At 32.6% G+C, this 21,292-nt stretch overlaps 2 protein-coding genes across 3 annotated transcripts in view; one reads left to right on the forward strand and one right to left on the reverse strand.

The window, feature by feature from the left end:
* The window catches only part of LOC134712665 (mannose-P-dolichol utilization defect 1 protein-like), a 27,367-nt gene extending 25,256 nt beyond the window's left edge, over window positions 1-2,111 (reverse strand). The window contains exon 1 of the mRNA XM_063574415.1: window positions 1,981-2,111. Coding sequence (XP_063430485.1) covers window positions 1,981-2,080 — 100 coding nt within the window. The 5' untranslated portion in view covers window positions 2,081-2,111. The remainder of the gene's footprint in view (window positions 1-1,980) is intronic.
* On the forward strand, window positions 1,830-20,689 carry LOC134712664 (D-beta-hydroxybutyrate dehydrogenase-like). Of its 2 annotated transcripts, none has more exons than XM_063574412.1 (9): window positions 1,830-1,925; window positions 7,240-7,421; window positions 8,216-8,343; window positions 9,881-10,003; window positions 10,602-10,705; window positions 13,297-13,369; window positions 13,875-13,936; window positions 15,954-16,007; window positions 20,371-20,688. In XM_063574412.1, the coding sequence occupies exons 2-9, from the start codon at window positions 7,273-7,275 to the stop codon at window positions 20,461-20,463; spliced, it is 786 nt and encodes a 261-aa protein (XP_063430482.1). In that variant the 5' UTR covers window positions 1,830-1,925; window positions 7,240-7,272; the 3' UTR covers window positions 20,464-20,688. The 2 variants fall into 2 exon arrangements, with proteins under 2 accessions (XP_063430482.1, XP_063430484.1); XM_063574414.1 differs by lacking the exon at window positions 1,830-1,925 and adding an exon at window positions 6,728-6,827 and having other exon boundaries at window positions 20,371-20,689.
* The last annotated feature ends 603 nt before the right edge of the window (window positions 20,690-21,292 follow it).

Consider the following 21,292-nt stretch of genomic DNA (forward strand, 5'->3'; position numbering starts at 1 on the left):
ATGTTATCGTATTGTGGGGTAAAAGCACAATTACGAAAAAGCACTGTTTTATATGCTACAAATTGAATATTTAATAAAATGACGTTGAAACGGACAATGTTTTTGTAAAAAGCGGCGAAATTCGACATTGGACAATCTTGCAAGACATTTTCCCGAGGCCAATGCGTTTTTATTTGTGGTGCGAGTGCTGTAAAATTCCAGATTTGAAATGGCCTATCTAAGCACATTTGTAGGAATAATTTATAAAAACAAAATTTTAAATCATCTGATATTTTAAAAAGCGATAAATTTGGATAACTTACCATTTTCAGAAACCTGACCATCGCGAGGATTATTCATTTTTGAAAAAATAAATTTTTACCGTTCGATCAACACAAAAAACAGCAATAGCGTCATAAATTATATTAGACGTTTATCATTCATGCGAATTTTCGCGGATTTTAAACTTTTTATTAGACCACAAAAATTCCCGCAAAAGTGATTTTGCGAATAATTTGTTACGTCTGACACGCATATTTTTGACGTTTTGGTAATATTTGTATCATTATTTTAAACTATTATAAAAAGTTAAAGAATACTTTTAATATTTTTGGAAACAGTAATACCTGCCTAATCTATGGATATAAATTTAATAAAGCTGAACTAGTTAGTTTTCATACAAGAGCTATTTATCAAATTGCTCTGTCGCATTTCACGGCATTGACGCAATAACGTGCTTAACGTCACAGAAGACATGTCGCATCGTACCAATGTTGGTTTTCGAAAACACAAGAACAGCGAGAAAGACTATTTCGGAAATTGTTGATCGACACAAAATCCATCCAAACCACGACTAAGTCTTCGTGCTCAGATTTTGAAGTACCAAAACCCCAGAAGCTTGCTCGTAAGCCTAACCAAAGGAAAGGACCAAGGACAGCACGCACACAGCCAAGATATTAGACTTCTTAAATTGTGAATATTGTTATTGTAAATATTGTACATACATGTAATTGTCTTCTATTTAACTATGTGTATTGTTTATTGAGAATAAAATTTGATATTTAGAAAACATTGTTTTTGTTTATTAAGTTGATATGGAGAGAGAGAAAAAATAACAAAGAAAAACAAAAATAGAACTTGTTACAGATTTTTTTATTTTCTTTATTCATAAACTGCAGAATACAAAAACAAATAATTTAGCCGTCAACATGAAAAATAAACTGAAAAAGAACATCGAATGGGTTATCTTATTTTTTTTCTCCATAAACATATAATTCACTATTTTCACAGTGCATAATTTAAATAACTACATTAAACAATCTCAACTATTGTAAACGCAACATTGTACAAACAACACAATTCATAAACATCAATAAAGATAATCCAATTAATTTTGTTGATTGGATAATTCACGGCTCAGTAGTTACATGTAATCAGTGACACGTGCCCTCATTATTTAAAAAAAATTAACATATCTATCTAAGTTCGATTTCAAATTCTACCAAAATTTAATTCTTATATAAGCAGCATGTAATGAATATATACATACATCCTGTGTGCAAATGCGATGACTATAAAGGGTCCTGAGTGCACTTTGTATGTCCTGAGTGCACTCAGGAGGTCCTGAGCGGTGTTTAGACGTACCCAACCTGAACTCAGGACATACAGCACTGGAGCCATCAGTCTTAACCACTAAACCTAAACTAACACTATAGAATGTAGTGAAGACATGGTAGAATGGTAAGCATTCATGATATACGGTGTACTTAACCAACAGACACCTGAACCCTTTGAATATTTCAGAATTTTCTACTAAACCTCTTCGGTACAGGTTTCCTGGTGTCTGACCCGAGATTTATTCGTGTCCGACCAATGTTTGTTTGCGTTTTACAGATTTACAAAAGTCCAAACTCCAAAACAAATTTGCCGGTGTTGTTTTAATTGAGGTATAGTTCCCATTTAACAATTATATATAGAAAGAAATATTTTATAACGGTATACCTTCAAAGAAATTAAAGTCTACAAAGTATTTGTCAAAGCACGGCTGTGGTACAAGTATCTGAACAGCTTTTTCAAGCATTGTCGAGTTGTCATCCGCCATAGTTGTGTTTTTGTAGAAAAGAAATGAATGTCGGTGGTCGACGTTGTCACGTTCCGGAATTGGTATATGTTGTATACTTATATTAGTGTGGACAGTGATCAGTGTGGATAGTATGTTTGAATGTTTGACAGTAAAAAAATATAAAGCTTTACTACGTGCGTATTTTTTTCTAACAAAAAAGTTTTAAATCAAACAAAAAAAGGCTACATAATAAAGAAAAATGAAAATTATTCGAAAAGCGGAGAGAAAGATACGAGATCTGTAATCTGTAATCTGTAATATATATTCTGCCAATGTAGGCACACCTCTTCCGAGTATTGGTTTTTCACATCATGAATAAAAATATCTTCCACCAATATCACTATACACTATTTACATTGTTCATCATATTCTTGACGATAAAATTGGACTTAATGTCAATATCATCAAATCATTAAATATTTTAAAATCTAAAATATTTATCTAAAGATATCACTGTTTAAGAGTAGACAACCAATTGACACTTAGGATTCATAAAATGTTACTTTCTTTTCTTTTTCTTTATATCATCTAATTGCAACAGTCTATATCTTTCACAATGGAGATTGTAACATAATCGCCTACATTTTGGATCTATAATGTTCTGTATCACTTTAAAAACTTTTTCATTTCTTAACATTGTCATGTAATTAAAGGGATCTATGATCAGTTGTAAAATGTCAAAATGTTCACCTTTCATATTAAAAGCAGCTAGTTCTTCACTACAGGAATTAATTAAATCTTCCAAAATTGGTTTTCTGATATCTTCTAAACTTTTACACGTTAATAAGAAATGTGGTAAAGTTTCTTCTGTTTCATTACACAGTTTGAATATAGACAGTTCTGTATTACTTTTAAACTTAGCTCTAACTGTTTGCAGAATGTAACTCCCAGTAGCTATTTTCAATTTTGTAGGAATTCTAATAATTTCCCTTGAATTCATAGTATTTGTATTTGCAATAGGATGACATTGTCCTGGTTTATATATCAACGATAAGTATCTTAAACTGGTATAAAGTTTTGCTTGATTCAGTATCTTCTCAATCCAGAATTTTTGAACTTTGGAAGTTATTTCCCTTTTCCATTGGTATTTACTAATTGGATTAACTAAGTATTGTGCAGGATCATTAAGTTCATATTTCAAAAATATTTTCCTCAGTAAACTAAACCAACTATTACTATTAATAGATTTAACATTTAATTGCCTTTCCGCTAGTTGCCATTCAATAGAATTTTTTCCTTGTCTTGTAATATTTCCATAAAAAGTTAAAATTTTTACATCTATTTGAGCTTCTACAGGTAACATCCCAGAAATCATATATATAGCAGGATCTGCTACTGTTTTTGGTAAAGATAACAATTGTTTCAAGAACTTCTTAAATTGGATATTTAAAGTTTCTAAACATCTTCCTCTAGGGATTACTATTTCCAATCCATAAAACATTATCGGTATAATATAAGTATTCATTATTGACATTGAAGTTTGTGGATCTAGTCCATTTTCGCCATAAAGTCCAACCCCCATTAAACTATATAGTGTCCTTCTTGCTTTCTTTAAATTCTCATCTATTGTTGCTTTACATGAATCATCGTCTGTACGACATATTCCTATATGTGTTGCTTTATTAGAAGTTGGAAGAACAGAATTGCCTAAATTCCAAAAATTTTCATTTACTTTCTCATGGTGACGTGATTTAGACTGTATAACACAACTTTTTGCTGGTTGTAGTAAGTATGCCTCACGTTTACTAAAATCAAAGGCCATATCAATTAAAATTTGCGTTTCATACGGACAGTTACTAAGAATGGCTAAATCATCTGCGCAAGTAGGAGCACAACAAGAAATCGATCCAATTTTGCCTCCATATCCTGAATCAGCTAAAATGTCTAAAAGTGTATTTATATAGATTTTGTACAAGTCTGCACTAAGAGTCCCTCCTTGTCTTACGCCTTGTTCTATTCTAAAAGTGTCCGATATTTGATTATTCCATTTAACACAAGAAACAGCATTTTTATATAGATTATCAATAATTAAAATAGATTGTTCCGGAATTTTCATTTGATATAATCTTCTGATAAGCCCAGCATGTTTAACAGCATCGAATGCAGATTTTGCATCAAGCATAGTTATTATTATTTGATCATTTAACTCGATACATTCCTTGTGATATTCTTCTATAATAAAAGAGCAGTTTAATGGTGCTGTTCTTTTAGTAAAGCCACGTTGTAATGGATTTTGATATTTTATAATGTCAGGATTAATTCTGATCTTTAAAACAGCCTCAATGAGTTTGGATAATGTTGGAGTAATTGTTATTCCACGATAATTTTTACTGTCTTTACAACTTCCTTTATTCTTAAAGAGCGGAATTACTATCCCTAATTTCTGTTCGTCTGGTATATAACAAAGTCTAAAAGTACTATCCAAGAGTTCTTTAAGGTGATAAATAAGAGATTGTCCTCCATATAATAAGTTTTCAGTTGAAACTCCAAATATATCTGGTGATTTATTTAAATTTAATAACTTCAAAGCTTCTACTATTTCATTTTCAGTAATACTTTGGTGCTGAAACATAGCTCTACAAATGTCAATTATATCAATATATTCTTGTTCGATCTTTTGTTGATATTTGTTATCAAAATGTTCATGAATAGAATTTTTTGTTAAATTTTCAAAATGATGTTTCCATCCACTTAGAATGTTGTTTTCTGTACTATACACTGTGTCTCCTACAGATAGTTCATCTATATGATTACTTAATCTTCCCCTCTGTTTTTTAATAAGTCTATAAAATGAATTTTTGTTTTTGATATTTGCTTCCATTATTTTTTCTCTTTCATCGATTCTATTCATCGCAACTGCCTTGCGACAGTGTTTACGTAAATTATAAGTTGTCTCTTTTTTCTGAATATAAAGTTCATTCCTTGGATCTTCCGACCGATCTTTTGAGATGGACATTCAAACTCATAGATCGAACACAAAATGACAACACCATGGCTAAAATAGAAAAAGGACAAACAGACAAATAATAGTAAATCCCGGTCATACCTCAATTAACAGATACCGTAAACGGACGCCGAACGGATAACATTTTTCAATCCGGTTTTTTTCCCCTCTCCATTAGACGTCCGGCTTTCTTATCCGTTAGACGTCCGTTTATTTCCGTTTCATGTCCGTTCAGGGTCCGTTTTATCCGTCGACGTCCGTTCTGTCCGCCGGTTGGAAATTTTTGAACATGTTCAAAAATTTGAAAGGACGTTTAAAGCCTCGGTCACACTTTAACGGATAGCTCGAACGGATGCCGAACGGATATTTTTTTCAATCCGTTCATGTCCGTTTGACGTCCGTTCTTATCCGTTTCATGTCCGTTTAGAGTACGCTTTATCCGTCGACGTCCGTTCTGTCCGTTGCAAAATGTTGAGCATGTTCAAAACTTACGTTCGTAGGCGTCCGTTTTGTATGGTACTCGTCCATTTCGTTTCCGTTTTGTATCCGGTACTTGTCATTTATACATACGTTGGAGGTCTGGTATACAAATTCACCAACGTATTTCTACCGGATGTTTAATAGGTTTAACGGATGTTGAACGAATATGAAACGGATTTCTACCATACGTATAACGGATAAAACGGATGGTGAGCGGATCTGAAACGGATAAATGCCAATTGAAAATTTTGCGTCAGAAATGCCAATTATTGGTATTTAGATGTCTTGGGTGTCATGAATGCTTATTATTCATAATCGATCTCAGTCATTGCACGTCATCACTATCAATCAGTTCTCAATACTGGCCAGACACTACCCTTTGGCGGCATTTTGAAGAACAAATCAAAACCAGTTACACAGAAACTTTTTTAAATATTTTTGCGATTATTGTCGCCTTTAATTTTCCGTATATCTTGTCCATCCGTTTTATCCGGTACGCTTCCAGTGTCCGTTTAATGCGGTACTCATCCTTTGGATGAACGTTCGACATTCGTTCTGTCCGGTACGTTTCCGTTTCTCGCACGTTGCATATCCTGTGTGTGTTCGTTATGCATTCGTTACGCGTCCGTTTTATTTGGTCAGCAATCAACGGACTCCCAAAGGATAACAATTTTATCAATGGACAACTTGTATTTTCGTCCGTTAGGCGCCCGTTCGTGCTATCCGGTAAGGCGACACCACCCCATAAACAAGTCCCAACATAGAAAACTAAAGAATAAGCAACACGAACCCCACTAAAAACTTGGATTGAGGCTCAGGTGCAGTCTGGAAGGCGGATTCTGTTCCACATGTGGCACCCGTCGTGTTACTCATATTAATTCAAAGCCGGTAAATAGTATAATTCGGTAGGTCATATTGGTGAAAAGGAACAGGATTGTAGCTACGACATAAGGAACATGTCAGATTCATCTGTGAAACGGGTATTTCGTAGCAGTTAACTCACTCGTGATGTCGTCCGTAAAATTTACGAAGAGATGATTCAAACATCCCCATTTGGAACTATTGGTTTAATAGCTTCCTTGTGAGTAGCAACCCTCTATAAAGATCGACAACGATTATATTTCGTAAAACTTGAAAATTTGAAGGCTGTACAGCTTAAATTAACGAAATCAATCAGATAGCCTAAACTGACAGAGGTTCATACATTATTTTGACATAGATATAGTATACGTGTTTATGTGGATAGAGATATAACACATCATATATGTATGCATACCTGTGTATGTGTAACCATATATCTAGGTAAGTTGCTTAACTGTGATTGTGCTTGTTTTTACTTTTGGATATACTTTCTAAGAAATATTACATCTTTCGTTATATTCTTCACAGTGCGCATATTTTAAGAATGAAGCGCTTCAACACTGGTCAATGCTTTTACACCCAAATGAATTTACAAAAAGAAGCATGGAATTCATTTCATTACAGTTGATTGAATAAGAAAAATGAAAGATAAACTACATCATCACCAAACATGAATTTAAGGAAATAAAATCAACTGAAATACATCTCTACTCGGTCTATGCTCCAATTACACCGATTTCGATCTAAATTTAAGCAAGTCATTAGTCTAATCTATGGCCACCTATAATCAGACAGGTTTAGATATATAAGTCCCTCGAAGCAATTACACCAGTCTCATCTAAATTCATTTCAGCATTTTTGTGAACAGTGTCTTCTAAACTGAATCATGGAGAACAAAGCAGCTGTTGTTACGGGTTCCACCAGTGGTATAGGATTAGGAGTAGCTCATCATTTTGCGGCAAGAGGATGCCATATCATTTTGACTGGACTTGGAGAACAAGCAATTATCGATAATCTCGTGAAAGAATTTAAAAAGTAATTTACTGATATAATGTATATTATTACTTGATGCTATGGAAATTTTGGTCCAGGAATAATTTTACTCGAAGGCAATTGTAATTCTACTGTTTATACGGAGTTCTGTCGTTGAATACAATTGTTCAAATCTGCTTGATGATAAAGGCGAGGATGAAAAAAAAATCACAATTTATAATCGAAGATGTAAATTTACGTCATTACTAAATGAACTGATGATTTTCAATGCACACATATTCCCCAATATTCATGCAGTAACCTTTTTATTGTATAGCAATTTAATATTTGAAAGTAAAAATTGGTTTAAACTAAAATTTGTCGTTGATGAGGTAAATATGCGGTTTTATTGACTTTTGAAAAACTGATATTCACTGAGGCCGACGGTCGAAGTGAATATCAGTTTTTCAAAAGTCAATTAAACCCCATATTTACCGAAACAAAAGACAGTAATTGTTTTATTCCATATTCCGAGAAATGAAAATGAATTTGATGACAAACATATACCAAAACAAATTTTACATGAAATATTTTACCATAACGTTGCATGTAAAAGCGCGTGACGTTTAGCGCTGTGAATAACACTTTCTCAGGTGAATATGCTTTTTAATTCAAAATTCAATTCATATTGAGAAACCTACTAAAATAATAACCATATGGAATAATGGAATTTATTGCACGCTTAGTTTTAATTACTTTCTATGGGAAATATTATATTGCTATGCAATAATATGAATTATTGGGTATGGAATGGTCAATAAATATAACCCTTGATTTATCTTGAACTTTTGTTCCAGACAATATCCAACAATCAAAGTAAATTATGTACCATGTGATTTACTTAAAACGGACGAGATATCCGAATTTTGTAAAGCCGTGAAAAAATTATATCCTGACGGAATTGATATTCTCGTTAATAATGCTGGTAAGTATGTCATCATAATAGAAATCGACCTTATGCAAATGTACGTTAACATGTAGATATAAAAGATGTTAAACGATTTTGGTACATTCAATTTACAAAATTAACGAAAGAGGACCGTTGGTCTGTTTTGTAGGGTTCTTATAACAAATCAATGTTCTAAAAGTACAGACTTCCCCTTGAGATTTTATCAACACAATTAATGAATGTCTATCATCTATTTTCAATTTATTGAACCATAAAACTAATTTTTGACTCTTCACATTGAATAATTCGCGAAGCGGATTATGTAAACTGTGAAGAGTCAACAATTAGATTTATGGTTCAATAAAATCAAAATAAATTATTGCCATTCATTATAAATAAATTTCTATCAAAAATAAGGCTCAAAGAACTTTTTATATTGTTTATATTAACAATAACAACGTACACACATGTTGGCGTATGAATACACAACGCCAGAGTGGGCGTGTCGCCATCAAAATTGACAACATTGAAAATAAAACTAATAATTTTAACCAATCAGAAGACAGTAAACACACCAAATTTATTTATTAGAGGATACATTTGTAACATGTATTGATATTTATTTGCATAAGGTCGATCCGACGCAGCACATATATAGAAAGTGCATTCTAACGCTCAAATCTGAAATATATTTTCACTTGAAAAGGTTTCTCAAAATTAAGCAATATTATATATTATACACAAAAAGTATTTTTTTCATAGAATTTTAATTTACATTCTTTTTGTGTGCCACATAACTTTGGAACTTTTTTTGGTTTATAGAACTTAATTTTTCTGTGATATTTCTTATGTTTCATTACAAATTTTACTTGACGTTTACTTAAACCTGTAATTTATATTCATAATTAGACTTTTCCCGAAGCACCGTTATCCATAGTATAATTGATCATGTAGATCTTATGCGGGTGGCAACATAATTGCTCATGGCGATTTGGAATAGGATTCGACATTCATTTACCATCTTTAAATGAAATATTGTACCAAGATGAAAGTTATGTGACGATGCTTAAAATTGTAGTATATAATTAGGGTGTTCATTAAACTTCAAAATTCTGTTAAATTGTAAGTGATTCTGAAATGTTTATAGTATTAAATGATTGTCTGAGTTAATGGTATACAATTTATTTTATATTTCAACCAGGAAGATAATACAATGCCCTATCAAAACAGTATTGCTGTCTAAAATTGCAGTCATAATCCATTTATAATTCTCCAAGAAACACAGGCACTTGTCCCAGAAAAAAATTCCTATATACCTTAATAAAACACTTGTTTTATAACGGCATATAGGTATCTAGGGGATTTTTTTTTAGACAAGTGCCTGTGCCAAGAAACCATGTAGTGCTTTAATAGTATGAGAAAGGTAATGAATATTGCAATCTAATATAGGGAATTGAAAATCTGCCCTTCAATTTGAAATACAATTTTCATTGAAGAAATGGTGGAGGGGGGAGGGGGTAGCAGTTCCATCTGCGTATAACCTGGTAACCTGCTTTAATATTATTTATTATAGGTATACAGTATACTGCTCCTATAGAAGATTATCCGAAAGATAAATGGGACATGATGATTGGGATAACGATGACTGCGCCATTTCTGTTAATTAAAGAATTTGTTGCTGATATGAAGCGAAAAGGTGTGTTGATTAAAAGCAAACACAACTCTCTCTCTCTCCCGTTTCTTTTTTGTGTCATTATTTTTGAGGACATATTTTAACCTTCCTCGTTGTTTGTTTCTAGATACTTTTGGAAAAGTGTGTACGAAACACGAACACTTGCAATACGCAGTAAACAGGTAAATAATAGAATTTCACTGTAAAAGGAATAGGCGCGATCATATCATCACAAAACATTCCTGTATTTTAATAACACTAAAATACAACTCTTGTAAAAAATAAAATAACAAAATACCAAATTACGACAAATGTACGACGAAAATTTGAAACGGTAAGTTCGAAATTAAATGGCAAAAACACAAGCTCAACACATCAAACGAATGGATAACAACTACCATATTCCTCATTTTGTACAGGCATTTTCTTATGTCGCGTGCAATTCCATTATAGTTTAGTTGACAACAATGTGTGAACAAAACAAACAGACATGTAAAAGATATGTTATTGTCAAAAGAAGATGTGGTATGAGTGCCACCGAGAAAACTCTCCATTTAAGTAAACATTTGTAAAAGTTAACCATTATAGGTCAAAGTAGAAAAGTTTTCCCTTTTCTTTTAAGGTTGGGGAAGGATAATCAATATGTCTTCACAGATGGGTGTAATAAGTTCTCCTGAAAAGGCTCCTTATAGTGCAGCAAAAGCTGGTCTTATTGGGATGACAAAGGTTTGTACAACCGTATGCAATAATGTTATCAAACTGTAACACTAGTTATGAAAAACGTCAGCACGGCAAAGATTATTTACCGACGTCTTCTATCAATTTATCATGTGATTTCCGTTTATTTCAGAAAAAGGTCGTTAGTTTTCTCTTTTGAATTGTTTTACATCTTGTCTGTTATGTCAGGACCTTTAACAGCATCATATATGCTACGGGTTTTTCTTTTTATAGAAGGCAGTACGATGGCCTTAATACCATTTGGTCTCCGGTTGATATATCCTGCTTCCTATTTTTGTACCGATGGTTATGACAAAAGTTTGAATCAGCAGTACTCTTGGTTTTTAAGTAACTATTTTTATTTGACTAAAGCTACAGTATATGTTTATTTGACTTTTCTTTTATATCTAGTTTTCCTCAAGATTTATTAATTAAGCAAGAAAGAACGAAATTGTCAAATATAATTGTTTGAAAAGACCAAAGCAGATACGATGTTCATATTCATTGTTTTAAGAAGACGCACTTCATACATTGTATACACAAATCTGACTAAACTAACATCTATGTAGCTCTGTCTGAAACTGAAGTCATCATTAATCTTTTTTTTTATTGACAACATATTTATTACGTATTTTGAACGTGTTTTTCAAAGACAACCAGCTTTCACATGAAAACCAACCCTTCTTAACGCCTTGTAACAGACGCCATACATGAGCTTCTAACGAAGATACAAAGTTTTATTATTATTCAACCTCACGTTCCTCACATGTATATAAAAAATCTAAATTTGTTTACAAAGCTGATTGCATCTATTCCTTTAAACTCAAATACAAGATACCACAATTACAGTAAAATCTGATCCACGTCTAGACTTACGTTTATCATCTTAACAACATGTTTTATTATTCTTTCATTTGTCTTTGTTCTATTATTGGTATAACTTTTACTGTTGAATGGATTTATGTGATATCAGTTTGACGTGGCTCGGTACTTATACATCTCGTCAATGTGTTTGTATTGGCTTTCATTTTTTAGTGGTTTGTTTTGTATAAGCGACTTTTTGTATTTCTTTTGTTCTTATTACGTGACTCTGTACTTTAAAAGATCCCGTCAGTATTATATTGGTCTATTATATGTCATGATATATTTCTATTATGAATTATTATATACGTTGAACCACAAACGTCAAAATCATTCAATCGCGTAGTGGAATTAACTATTTTTGGATTGTCATAAATTCTACCTATAACTTTTGGACTAGTTTGAATCTCGGTCTATTTCTATAATTTATTCTTACATACTTTAGATTTTTTAACCCTGTATGCTTACATTGCCTATTTAAATTTTAAAACTGTTTGTATGCACATTGAACGACAAATTTATGTGACGTATAAAAATTTTCTGACGTCAGACACCTCAAATCAATTAATGTGTTCGTAGATAGAAGATGTTTTTGTGTTCTGTTAAATTGTCCCCTTTTAAAATTGTTATACGATGATGACTGATGTACCCATATTTTGACTATTTTATTAATTGTGACTGTTTATTTTACGCATCATGTAAATATAACGGAATTTGATGAGACTGTTATTAAAGTGAGAGGGTGAGCGCTATAGAACCAGGTTTAATCCACCATTTTCGACATTTGAAAATGCCTGTACCAAGTCAGGAATATGACAGTTCTTGTCCATTCGTTTTCGATGCGTTTTGTTATTTGATTTTGCCATGTGATTATGGACTTTCCGAATTGATTTTCCTCTGAGTTCAGTATTTTTGTGATTTTACTTTTTAGAAACTGACAATGAGGGATAATTGTTAGAAATTACCTTTTCGACAAAAGATATGATTAAAACTCTCCCATTGTGAACTTTTAGTTTCCGTGTAGCAAAATTAAAGCAGCGTATAATACGTATGTAATATATATTTTTCAAATTTGTATGTTCGCTTTAATCGTTTCCTTGATAGATAGTAGCTGCTTACATGGGTGTTATTGGTTGTTGAATAAAGCATTCAAATTGACCCCCTTTTATAGTGTTAAAAATACCGTGATTGATCGTCATAGATTATCTGTAGTAGATCACCACAACATTAATATGGTCCACTCGTCGACACCAATAGATCATTTCACAGATTGTTCATTCGACATCACAGATTACCTTAGCCGTATAAATTTTGGCATAACTTTTTGGAATTTTGGATCCTCAATGCTCTTCAACTTTGTTCTTGTTTGACTTTATAAATATTTTGATATGAGCGTCACTGATTAGTCTTATGTAGACGAAACGCGCGTCTGGCGGTAGTAAATTATAGTTCTGGTACCTCATGAGTAATTATATATAACCCTATGCATGGCATCTATTATGAAGGGAGACTCTATGCTTAACCTGCCGGAAGAACTGCATCCACGCCCCGGTTTTAGAGTTTTTGTGTTGCTCAATCTGTCCTTTTTCGTTTATGCGTTTTTTGTACTTGTTCACCTATTCTGCTTGTTATTATGTCGTGTTGTTTTCTTTTTCCTCGCTTGGAATCTCTATTTTTTTTAAGATTTGCCAAAAAACTGCCATACAAAAGGTTAAAATGTTATGTATCGCATATTTTAGGGTGTAGCATTAGAAGCAGCTCCACATGGGGTGACATGCAATGCCATATGTCCCGGATATGCCGATGCCCCAAGTGAGTAAATTACACAGTTAAATAAAACTTTGTTGACATCATTGTCAGTCTTAATGTTTGAGTGCATTGTTTATCAAAGATAACTAAAAACATGTGAAAAGTATCGATGAAAGCCAGTACCGAACAAATGGTTATTTTAGAGTAATCACTTGCTGCAGATTTAGTCATATTGGTAACGCCTTTATGTAACAAAATATATTTCGGTTTTAGCATTATCAAAGCAATGCTGATTGTTATTTTAAAAGTTATACATAAATTTGAGAAAGGAAATGGCGAATGTGTCAACGCGACAACATTCCGACCATAGAGAAGACAACAGCCGAAGTCCATCAATGGGTCTTCAATGTAGCGAGAATTCCCGCACCCGCATGTTTGATTCTATTTTTGCAGAAGACATTTTGTTTCGCTAAATGTAGGTGAAAACAGCAAAAATATTGTCTGGAGTACATTTGAAGTATAACAGTATAGAAAGAAGATTGATTGTACGTTTATTTTCTTTTTCTAGTTTTTCATAATCAGATAAGATCATATGCGCAACAGCATAACCTTAGCTTTGATGCAGCAATGGTAAGTACTTTTTTATTTACATTTTTATTGATATTTGCTTCCACATATTTGTAGATTTAACATTGTTTTTCTGATATTTAGAATATAAAATGTGTTTTCAGTCGTGAAGATGAATCTTTCGCAGAGTTGTCACTTGTCAAACTCATTATTCCTGTGACCGTATCAGACGAATTATTAGTTCAGTCTAGGTGGGCTGGTGGTCTAGAGCGATGGATACAGGTGCTCCGGAAGGGTAAGCAGATCCTGATCCACATGTGGCACCCATAGTGTTGCTCATGTTAATATTACAAACCCGGTAAATATTCTAATTCGGTAGGACACATTCGCTGTGAAAAGTGAAGGGGATTGTAGTTACGACGTACCCGATATCATCTGTGAAACGGATATTCCATATCGGTCAACCAACGTGTGATGGCGTTAACGAAAATTTATGAAGAAATGATTTCAACTTTAACATTTAGAACTTTAGGTTAGATAGCTACCTTGTAAGCAGCAACCCTCTATCAAGGAAATCAGGATAGGAAATACAAGCCCGGGAATATCGTATCAATTGGGAGATATATATTCCGTATGCCAGTGCTGCTGGAATGTTTCTACATAGAAATGGAAAGTTTAAAATTAGGAAGCTGATATCTTTTCTTTTGACATGAAGTTTGTTTTGAACCGACCCTCATTGTCAATTTCTAGATGTAAGTCAAGATATGAATCAGACTAAACTGTATCTGTAGTATCCTTTATCTCTAGTTCGATGATTTGTCTTTTAGTTTGGAATGGGGAACACTAGTGTAAAGTGTAGAAAAGTCAAATGTTTCAATACTATTGCAAGATGAGAGAGTCTTAGAATTGTATGTACTCTAAAAATATCTTTGAATATATTAAGTATCCACATCTGATTCACGCCACCTCTAGAATATGCAGTTTCACAATTACTTTGAAGCCAATCTTTGATTGCTGAAAAAATAGATGTTAATAATTTAGAAAAAGGTTTCGTGAAGCACTTGGAAGAACCAGCAATATACCGTTGTTTGTATGGACACTTTTGTAGTTGAGGTATCCTATACAGTGATTGAAGATTCAGTCGTTGTTGTCCATTCGTTTGATGCGTTTTGTCATTTGATTTTGCCATTTGATTACGGACTTTCCGTTTTGAATTTTCCTCGGTGTTCAGTTTTTTTTGTGATTTTACTTTTTTGTTCATCTTTGTTTTTAATTCCAAAGGAAAATAGGACTTTTTGTTAAGTATCGTGAGTGGATATTATTTTGAGTTTCCAAGTGAATTGTAAATACCTAATTCATTTATAAAGTAGTTTATGTAATGATATTTACACACATACACGATATTGTTTGGGGGCTTCATCTGCGGGGACAACAACATATTTGTTATGGACAGGTAGGACAATTGTTATAGTTTGAGTCTTTAAGATTGACGTAGCATGAGTATTGCTAATCCCATTCTGATGTATCAACGACCTCACAGCCTAAATCAATTCGAAAAGAGAATCTACGTCTTCTTTCTCGCAATTATTCCATTGCCTGGCATGCTCCTCGATTGAATCCATCAATATTTTGAAGTAGTATTTCCCACGTATGGTTTTAGGCTCACGATATTTCGGACCTTTTGATAACAAATTTCGCAAGGAAGTGTTATTGACAATGTTGATGTCTCCGGTAATAACGTGGCCAGTCGGATTATATGTGAACTGCGAACTAGCACAGGTACAATCTTGAGATTAGACTTGAAGTAGTCAATAAAGAAATCCTGCAAGTTTGTAATTGAAAATTTTAGTTGCAATTTGTTTGGTATGGGTATCTGAAAGTATTAGTACAGACTGATCTTTAAAATAAGGAGGTGTTTTCGACTGAACTAATTTATGATGAAGGATATCGCTTAAGTTGACGCCATCGATACCAGATTCAATAAAGGATATACTAGACACTGAAACGACATCTATACCAATATTGTAATTACAATTTATGACCAAAGAACTTAAATACGTACTACAATTTTGTATTTCAGACTGAAATATTCAAAACAGCTCATCCGACCCAGAAACCAGTAACCATAGAGCAGGTAAGTTATATAGGTACTCATGTACATACTGTAGACAGGGAAAGACCTATACAGTTGACTGAACTTGATTTATTTAGACACTTTTGCCTTATTATTAATTCTATTTCAAACTTCATAATTTTTTAAGTAAAATTTCAACAAAATATCAGATATATGCTAACATTGATCTGATTTTCTGTCTTTTGACGATAAAAAAAAAAGAAGAGAAAGATTTCTTATTTTAGCTAGATATAGGAAGATGTGGTATGAGAAATGGTCTAATAAATTGAGTTTATTAATTAGCTTGAGGATTCAACAATATGAAATTTCTTCTTTTATAGATAATAAATATACTATACTCATAATAAAATAAGCGAAATAAAAATAAAATATGAATACTTCTCTTAAAAAAACCAATAAGCATCGCTTTATCAACATCAAGCATATGTACAAAGTCATCATAAATATAACACATAAAATTATTAAAAATCTTTCAGAAAATCAATGAATTGTGACAGATTGACACAATTAATAAACATGTGTTCTAAATCTTCTCTAGATTGTGCACACACTCGACAAGAATCATTATCAAACAGATTTCAGAACTAGTTGTATTTCTATGTTCTTCTGGTGCTGACAGTATAACAATTGTTATTTCAGATTTCAGAACTAGCTGTATTTCTATGTTCTTCTGGTGCTGACAGTATAACAATTGTTATTTCAGATTTCAAAACTAGCTGTTTTTCTGTATTCTTCTGGTGCTGACAGTATAACAATTGTTATTTCAGATTTCAGAACTAGCTGTATTTCTATGTTCTTCTGGTGCTGACAGTATAACAATTGTTATTTCAGATTTCAGAAGTAGCTGTATTTCTATGTTCTTCTGGTTCTGACAGTACAACAAATGTTATTTCAGATTGCAGAACTAGCTGTATTTCTATGTTCTTCTGCTGCTGACAGTATAACAATTGTTATTTCAGATAGCAGAACTAGTTGTATTTCTGTGTTCTTCTGGTGCTGACAGTACAACAATTGTTATTTCAGATAGCAGAACTAGCTGTATTTCTATGTTCTTCTGGTTCTGACAGTACAACAATTGTTATTTCAGATTTCAAAACTAGCTGTTTTTCTGTATTCTTCTGGTGCTGACAGTATAACAATTGTTATTTCAGATAGCAGAACTAGCTGTATTTCTATGTTCTTCTGGTTCTGACAGTATAACAATTGTTATTTCAGATTTCAAAACTAGCTGTTTTTCTGTATTCTTCTGGTGCTGACAGTATAACAATTGTTATTTTAGATTTCAGAACTAGCTGTATTTCTGTGTTCTTCTGCTGCTGACAGTATAACAATTGTTATTTTAGATTGCAGAACTAGTTGTATTTCTGTGTTCTTCTGGTGCTGACAGTACAACAATTGTTATTTCAGATTGCAGAACTAGCTGTATTTCTATGTTCTTCTGCTGCTGACAGTATAACAATTGTTATTTAAGATAGCAGAACTAGTTGTATTTCTGTGTTCTTCTGGTGCTGACAGTATAACAATTGTTATTTCAGATAGCAGAACTAGCTGTTTTTCTGTGTTCTTCTGGTGCTGACAGTACAACAATTGTTATTTCAGATTGCAGAACTAGCTGTATTTCTATGTTCTTCTGGTTCTGACAGTATAACAATTGTTATTTCAGATTTCAAAACTAGCTGTTTTTCTGTATTCTTCTGGTGCTGACAGTATAACAATTGTTATTTCAGATTTCAAAACTAGCTGTTTTTCTGTATTCTTCTGGTGCTGACAGTATAACAATTGTTATTTCAGATAGCAGAACTAGCTGTATTTCTGTGTTCTTCTGGTTCTGACAGTACAACAATTGTTATTTCAGATAGCAGAACTAGCTGTATTTCTATGTTCTTCTGGTTCTGACAGTATAACAATTGTTATTTCAGATTTCAAAACTAGCTGTTTTTCTGTATTCTTCTGGTGCTGACAGTATAACAATTGTTATTTCAGATTTCAAAACTAGCTGTATTTCTGTGTTCTTCTGGTGCTGACAGTACAACAATTGTTATTTCAGATTTCAAAACTAGCTGTTTTTCTGTATTCTTCTGGTGCTGACAGTATAACAATTGTTATTTCAGATTTCAGAACTAGCTGTATTTCTGTGTTCTTCTGGTTCTGACAGTACAACAATTGTTATTTCATATAGCAGAACTAGCTGTATTTCTATGATCCTCTGGTGCTGACAGTATAACAATTGTTATTTCAGATTTCAAAACTAGCTGTTTTTCTGTATTCTTCTGGTGCTGACAGTATAACAATTGTTATTTTAGATTTCAGAACTAGCTGTATTTCTGTGTTCTTCTGGTGCTGACAGTATAACAATTGTTATTTCAGATTTCAGAACTAGCTGTATTTCTATGATCCTCTGGTGCTGACAGTATAACAATTGTTATTTCAGATTTCAGAACTAGCTGTATTTCTGTGTTCTTCTGGTGCTGACAGTATAACAATTGTTATTTCAGATTTCAGAACTAGCTGTATTTCTGTGTTCTTCTGGTGCTGACAGTACAACAATTGTTATTTCAGATTTCAAAACTAGCTGTATTTCTGTGTTCTTCTGGTGCTGACAGTACAACAATTGTTATTTCAGATTTCAAAACTAGCTGTTTTTCTGTATTCTTCTGGTGCTGACAGTACAACAATTGTTATTTCAGATTTCAGAACTAGCTGTATTTCTGTGTTCTTCTGGTGCTGACAGTACAACAATTGTTATTTCAGATTTCAAAACTAGCTGTTTTTCTGTATTCTTCTGGTGCTGACAGTATAACAATTGTTATTTCAGATAGCAGAACTAGCTGTATTTCTGTGTTCTTCTGGTTCTGACAGTATAACAATTGTTATTTCAGATAGCAGAACTAGCTGTATTTCTATGTTCTTCTGGTTCTGACAGTATAACAATTGTTATTTCAGATTTCAAAACTAGCTGTTTTTCTGTATTCTTCTGGTGCTGACAGTATAACAATTGTTATTTTAGATTTCAGAACTAGCTTTATTTCTGTGTTCTTCTGGTGCTGATGTAGAGTATAACAATTGTTATTTCAGATTTCAGAACTAGCTGTATTTCTATGTTCTTCTGGTGCTGACAGTATAACAATTGTTATTTCAGATAGCAGAACTAGCTGTATTTCTGTATTCTTCTGTTGCTGACAGTACAACAATTGTTATTTCAGATAGCAGAACTAGCTGTATTTCTGTATTCTTCTGTTGCTGACAGTACAACAATTGTTATTTCAGATAGCAGAACTAGCTTTATTTCTGTGTTCTTCTGGTGCTGATGTAGAGTATAACAATTGTTATTTCAGATTTCAGAACTAGCTTTATTTCTGTGTTCTTCTGGTGCTGATGTAGAGTATAACAATTGTTATTTCAGATTTCAGAACTAGCTGTATTTCTATGTTCTTCTGGTGCTGACAGTATAACAATTGTTATTTCAGATAGCAGAACTAGCTTTATTTCTGTGTTCTTCTGGTGCTGACAGTACAACAATTGTTATTTCAGATAGCAGAACTAGCTGTATTTCTGTATTCTTCTGTTGCTGACAGTACAACAATTGTTATTTCAGATAGCAGAACTAGCTGTATTTCTATGTTCTTCTGGTGCTGACAGTATAACAATTGTTATTTCAGATAGCAGAACTAGCTGTATTTCTGTATTCTTCTGTTGCTGACAGTACAACAATTGTTATTTCAGATTTCAGAACTAGCTGTATTTCTATGTTCTTCTGGTGCTGACAGTATAACAATTGTAATTTCAGATTTCAGAACTAGCTGTATTTCTATGTTCTTCTGGTGCTGACAGTATAACAATTGTTATTTCAGATAGCAGAACTAGCTGTATTTCTGTATTCTTCTGTTGCTGACAGTACAACAATTGTTATTTCAGATTTCAGAACTAGCTGTATTTCTATGTTCTTCTGGTGCTGACAGTATAACAATTGTAATTTCAGATTTCAGAACTAGCTGTATTTCTATGTTCTTCTGGTGCTGACAGTATAACAATTGTTATTTCAGATTTCAGAACTAGCTGTATTTCTGTGTTCTTCTGGTTTTGACAGTATAACAATTGTTATTTCAGATTTCAAAACTAGCTGTTTTTCTGTGTTCTTCTGGTTTTGACAGTATAACAATTGTTATTTCAGATAGCAGAACTAGCTGTATTTCTGTGTTCTTCTGGTGCTGACAGTATAACAATTGTTATTTCAGATTGCAGAACTAGCTGTATTTCTATGTTCTTCTGGTGCTGACAGTATAACAATTGTTATTTCAGATTGCAGAACTAGCTGTATTTCTGTATTCTTCTGGTGCTGACAGTATAACAATTGTTATTTCAGATAGCAGAACTAGCTGTATTTCTATGTTCTTCTGGTGCTGACAGTATTACGGGTGCTTCTTTGTTAATGGATGGAGGAAATACAATCCGATAAAAAAAACCACAACAGGAACAGGAATTAGAATTGTACATAAACACAATCGAAGAAATGTTTACAGAAGCAACTCTCCATGGGTCTTTAAAACGGCTTAGAAAATATATTTACATTCTCGAAAATTATGCTTGCTAAAGATGCACATATAGATTGTTTTTATAACAGTGAGGTTATTTGTTGATCAAATTAAATATAACATGCAATCATATTACACACTTTTTATTTAAACATAGTTATAATCTTTTCGTTTAAGGGTCCTTATTTATTGTAAATGATACACATACATTTTGAGTGTCTTGAAAAAAAATGGTTGCTGAGTGAATTTGTTTTAAGTACTAAGTACTAGTATATCCATCGCAAAAAAAAAACGAGCTGAAAGAATTATTTCACGAAATAATTGTTTCTCAATTATAACGTTTTACTCGTACATAATACTCTTATCCTGAAGTTCATATACGGTCACCTTTACGGCGGTTCTAGTGTTGTTTACATCCAGGTATCAATTTATGTAAATTCACTATCATTTTCTTTATTTGAAAGGCTTATTAAGCCAATTAAAAAATGACACACATAAATAATCTAACAAGAAAAGCTAATAATTGTATGTTGTTTATAAATATTTACTTAAACAAATATTTGTATCCGTTAATACGATAAGCGGGATATGTATGTCATTGATATATCAAATATAAATGACAAAGAGGTTGTTTCATGTATAATCGAAGTTGGAAAAGATTAAATTAAAAAAAAAACCAAAGCAATGTCATACACGCGTCTCGTTATAATCACAAGAATATTAATTTGCTGTTTATTTACATATATCTTTACT

This window comes from Mytilus trossulus, chromosome 3 (assembly GCF_036588685.1).
Source record: "Mytilus trossulus isolate FHL-02 chromosome 3, PNRI_Mtr1.1.1.hap1, whole genome shotgun sequence".
Classification (NCBI taxonomy): domain Eukaryota; kingdom Metazoa; phylum Mollusca; class Bivalvia; order Mytilida; family Mytilidae; genus Mytilus; species Mytilus trossulus.

Bases quoted from the DNA above. Each gene is read 5' to 3' on its own strand.
- LOC134712664 (XM_063574412.1), top strand. From the start codon at position 7,273: ATGGAGAACAAAGCAGCTGTTGTTACGGGTTCCACCAGTGGTATAGGA. The intron at 8,344-9,880 runs GTAAGTATGTCA...TATTTATTATAG, and splicing joins TATTCTCGTTAATAATGCTG to GTATACAGTATACTGCTCCT. The intron at 10,706-13,296 runs GTTTGTACAACC...CGCATATTTTAG, and splicing joins GTCTTATTGGGATGACAAAG to GGTGTAGCATTAGAAGCAGC.